The sequence below is a fragment of the Hylaeus volcanicus genome, chromosome 2, assembly GCF_026283585.1.
Source record: "Hylaeus volcanicus isolate JK05 chromosome 2, UHH_iyHylVolc1.0_haploid, whole genome shotgun sequence".
Lineage (NCBI taxonomy): Eukaryota > Metazoa > Arthropoda > Insecta > Hymenoptera > Colletidae > Hylaeus > Hylaeus volcanicus.
In genome coordinates this window covers 3,185,521-3,188,923 of record NC_071977.1, presented here as the reverse complement: position 1 = coordinate 3,188,923, position 3,403 = coordinate 3,185,521, and the positions used below count along the sequence as shown (strand labels likewise).

Genomic DNA, 3,403 nt, shown 5'->3' with positions numbered 1-3,403 from the left:
TTTCGTTGTTCACGCAAAAAAGAAAAACATTTTCTTTTAACGTAAAAGTATTTTATCGAATTATATATCGAGCATTTGGGTCCGATATCTTTGGACATCTTTCTGGTTCATAATTCTGGCAGCATAATTCCACGTTCGTCAAAGTTCTGATTTTTCAAATCGAGGCAAACGCGAATAATACTCTACCGCAGAAATGTTGAGCAACTGTTAGATTTGCCTAAAAAATAATTATTCTTAATGGTACCGTGACCTTCTTGTAACGTAGACGTCTTATTTCTGTTAGTAACAACGCACAAGTTGTTGTTTATGCTACCCTTAATCTTCACCCTACGGTGCGCAATTTTTCGAATCGGAGCAAACGCGAATAACATTCTACTCGAAAAATTCTGATAGGAACTGTTAGTATTTCGCGCAAAAATAATTATCTTCTGTGACCTTTTCATGACGTAGATGTCTTATTTCTGTTAGGAACATCGCGTAAGTTGTTGTTTATGCTGTTGTGTAATGAAATATCAAAGAAGTATGCGGTCGATGCATGTGTGCATTTTCCAGAAGGGACTATAGTGTTTTCTTTTTTTTAGATTCTTTTAGAAATGCCTGTTTTTCAATCGATATAATTTACGGTCTGCGTTTTGATCTCAAGTTTATAGAAAATCACTTTGCATCGTTATTAATAATTGTGTTTCATTAATGATATTTTACATACGATAAATGTTACATACGATAAATGTTAAAATCATCCGAACGGCGTGCTACACTAAATGCAACATATGTTACTTGTTCGTCTTTGCTTGTTTTTTAATGTCACGAAAGTTAGCTGTGGGTGGAACCGATCAATATTGTTAATACGAAGTGAATTTAATATAAATTGTAAATAATAACGAGAGTAATTGAAATAGTAACATAAACGCGATCTGTCCGTCGATTACTGTTCCTTGCGTTTTGTCGTAACACAAAATAGAATATAAACCCATCGTTAAAAATTAACGAAATCACAGCCACCATCATGCTGTCGATGTTAACAAATAGTAATAGAAATTGATGCAATCTTGACTTAAAATATCCCTTATTAAGTATGAAAATCAATACACTCGGAAAAGGTTATTTTCCATCTACGTAATTTCAAAATATTCCTGTTTAGATGAATAATAATCAGCATTCATCGTAAAATACATTAGCTGTACGTACATAATAGTACACAATACTTCTCCAACATAAAAATTACTATACATATAACGTACATACATAGATTAGTTCTAAACATATATCAGTTCATTTTCTAATTCAAGTTCAAATGTCAAATTCAATTTTAACAATGATTCGATATAATCGATACTCCATGAACCAGGCACGAGGGGCGACAATTTTGTGTGAATTAATCTTCAGCATATTCGACATCATTTAAATTTATATTAAAGACAAAGCAATTGCAAGTGTACAGTTCGATTTAAAAATATCATACATTACATACGACAGTTTCGGAGATGCAATGCATGAACCAAGAGGCGCGACAATTTTGCGCGAATTACCTTTCGGCATATTCGATATCGGTTAAATTTTGAAATATACGAGCTATTTGCGCGTATGTGTGCGTCTAAATGTTTTCGAAAACACAGTCAATCTGCTTTGATCATTTCATGTGCACTCCAATATTTGCGAATCGGAGGATCGCGGATTAGAATCTCCGTGGCTTATTTATCGTCGGAACTCTGAGATATTTCTATCTTATTGTTAGTAAGCGTGTGGTGTTTTTAATTCGTGGTTTTACGTCGAGCGAAGTTCGAGAAATTTATTGAAAATCTGGACGGCAAAGAGTTGAACGCGACCGTGCATCCGAAACAAAATACGAGACATAAGAAAATAATTAGAAATACATTATAATATTCGTAAAATTTGTTCGTAACGTATATTCATATTCGGGTACTTTCCGATCTGATTTTTTTTTTTTTTTTTTACATATTTAACGTCGCGTGAACCTTTGGTTATTAGCGACAGTGTTTTCATTTACGAAGTTTTATCGTTTAAAATTAACGCGCCCGTATTTACGCCATTAATCTACAAACTTATAATGGAACTGACAATGTTAACCGTTAATTCCAATGTTAAGCATAATTGAATAAGCGTAATCAATTATGTTAGGAATAAAAAAGTTAAGAGAAGTAGTTGCTGTATTCTTCCGAGACCTCGTGTGAAATAATCGGAAAGGCGTACCGAATATTAAGGAGATGTCGTTAATTATTGTCAATTATGTTTGAGCAGAGACGCAATCGAACAACTTTTACGCCGCAACAACTTCAGGAATTGGAGTCTCTCTTCCAGAAGACGCATTACCCGGACGTTTTTCTAAGGGAAGAAGTCGCTCTCAGAATTTCCCTCTCAGAAGCCCGTGTTCAGGTTAATATGCATCATTTTAATAAACTACGTCCTTCTCTTTTTAACTGCGTATGCTAAGAATAATTCAAATCGAGTCAAGTATTTTCACACATTTTATATATCGACTATTCTATTCGCTCACTTATCATTTTAACTATAATAATGTAACCCGCCATTGGTGATCCGGACAGTAATATCCGGATGTCCCTACCATTCGAATTCCATGCAAGACATTTCTCGTACTATCGCAAATGTTGGAAGAGATATTCGGTTATCATTGTAGGTTTGGTTTCAAAATCGCCGAGCAAAGTGGCGAAAGCAAGCACGACTGCAGTTGCTCCAGGACGCATGGAGAATGCGGTGTTTAGGTCTGGGAAGCGCAGGACCCCTAATTTTGAGACCGCCACCTACGGCATCCTTGGAACGTCACGATGCAGGAACACCGCCGCCGCAACCACCGCCGCCGTCATCGACTGCCGCCAGTAGCAACGGCTCACCAATGGCGACAGTTAACACCGACAAAATACTTGGCTCGCCGTCTGTATCCGTTTGCAGAGACTACAGGATTCTTCCACCTCCCCATGGGTAACGAACGCCATATTTTATAAAAAAAAAAAAAAGTGACAATACTGATCGCTGGCGAGGAAAAGGAGGAACGGGCACGGGCGATGCAGCGAGGTGGCATTACAGGCAAAAATAGGCCTAAGAAGGGGTTCGGGATTTTTCGTTTTCCGTAGGAGCTGGGCAAAACTCCTAGGCTTCGAATAAATCTGAAGTTTGCCGATATGTTTCCCTCGTTTCCTCAATTGAACGCTGAATGAGGGCTCTTTCGAAAGAGGAAGGAGCTTTCTGCTATTTCCGAACGAAGCGAGATGCGTAATTAGCGACCGCAAGCGAGACACATATAGTCCCCCGTTTCGGCTCTCTCTCTCTCTCTCTCTCTCTCTCTCTCTCTCTCTCTCTCTCTCTCTCTCTCTCTCTCTCTCTCTCTCTCTCTCTCTCTCTCTCTCTCTCTCTCTCTCTCTCTCTC

General features: G+C 37.9%; 2 protein-coding genes across 4 annotated transcripts in view; one reads left to right on the top strand and one right to left on the bottom strand.

Annotated features, from left to right (window-relative positions):
• The window catches only part of LOC128872554 (uncharacterized), a 41,692-nt gene that overhangs the window by 35,361 nt on the left and 2,928 nt on the right, over positions 1-3,403 (bottom strand). The gene's annotated exons all lie outside the window — the stretch shown is intronic.
• The window catches only part of LOC128872553 (retinal homeobox protein Rx1), a 5,770-nt gene that overhangs the window by 1,408 nt on the left and 959 nt on the right, over positions 1-3,403 (top strand). For both annotated transcript variants that reach the window (XM_054115374.1, XM_054115373.1), the window contains exons 2-3: positions 2,260-2,394; positions 2,657-2,958. In XM_054115374.1, coding sequence (XP_053971349.1) covers positions 2,260-2,394; positions 2,657-2,958 — 437 coding nt within the window. The remainder of the gene's footprint in view (positions 1-2,259; positions 2,395-2,656; positions 2,959-3,403) is intronic.